Here is an 843-nt window from a genome sequence, read left to right as displayed (position 1 = left end):
TGCATACTAATGGTTATACATAAAAGTCTTATCTATGAAAATTATTTCATAAAAAAAGTTTATTAAACAATGTATATCAAATAAAATTAATTACAAAAATTAACATTCTTATCTACTTCAGTAAATATTTACTTTTATCGTAGATATAGAAGTAATTAAGGATAAAAGAGTAACTTGATCAGTACACTGGGGGTTTATGAGTGCCACAACAGAACACAGATATTTTATGTTAGCGTATGAAAACAGGTAACTATAATTTTGTAAAGACTACTTCTTATGGCACAAGGCGAGAATTAATAAAAGTCGGCATACACATTTTTAAATTACTCTGTAGTTTTCTCATGCTAATTAATTGAGTTCTGTTACAACATAAAGCATTTTACAAAACTTTCAAAAAACATGCTCACATCTTCAGATGGATGAAGCCTGGAATCAATAGTGGAGTCCACACTCATGTTTTCTTGTGAAACAAGGTCCACTGTAGAAGACACATAACTATGGACTGATGTGTTTCCATTTGATTCTGACCGTAATGTGGAAGCATAGTGCTGCACATCCTATCATAGCAGCAGAACAGTAGAAATAACACAGAACCAAATTAGCAAAAATATAATTTAATGTATAACTGATTACTAAGAAAAATAAGTAGTTACAAGTTCCACATAATAAATCCCAGGTACTCATTACATGTCACCACGTAATAAATTCCAGGTACTCATTACATGTCACCACATAATAAATTCCAGGTACTCATTACATGTCACCACGTAATAAATTCCAGGTACTCATTACATGTCACCACATAATAAATTCCAGGTACTCATTACATGTCACCACGTAATA

General features: G+C 31.3%; 1 protein-coding gene across 5 annotated transcripts in view; it reads right to left on the bottom strand.

Annotated features, from left to right (window-relative positions):
- The window catches only part of LOC106459957 (PR domain zinc finger protein 10-like), an 84,243-nt gene that overhangs the window by 55,782 nt on the left and 27,618 nt on the right, over window positions 1–843 (bottom strand). For all 5 annotated transcript variants that reach the window (XM_013919629.2, XM_022386534.1, XM_022386533.1 and 2 more), the window contains one exon: window positions 408–557. In XM_013919629.2, the coding sequence (XP_013775083.2) occupies window positions 408–557 (150 nt within the window). The remainder of the gene's footprint in view (window positions 1–407; window positions 558–843) is intronic.

The sequence above is a fragment of the Limulus polyphemus genome, unplaced genomic scaffold (genome assembly GCF_000517525.1).
Source record: "Limulus polyphemus unplaced genomic scaffold, Limulus_polyphemus-2.1.2 Scaffold687, whole genome shotgun sequence".
Classification (NCBI taxonomy): domain Eukaryota; kingdom Metazoa; phylum Arthropoda; class Merostomata; order Xiphosura; family Limulidae; genus Limulus; species Limulus polyphemus.
The sequence above is the reverse complement of the archived record's forward strand: the minus strand, read 5'-3'. Positions and strand labels throughout refer to the sequence as shown.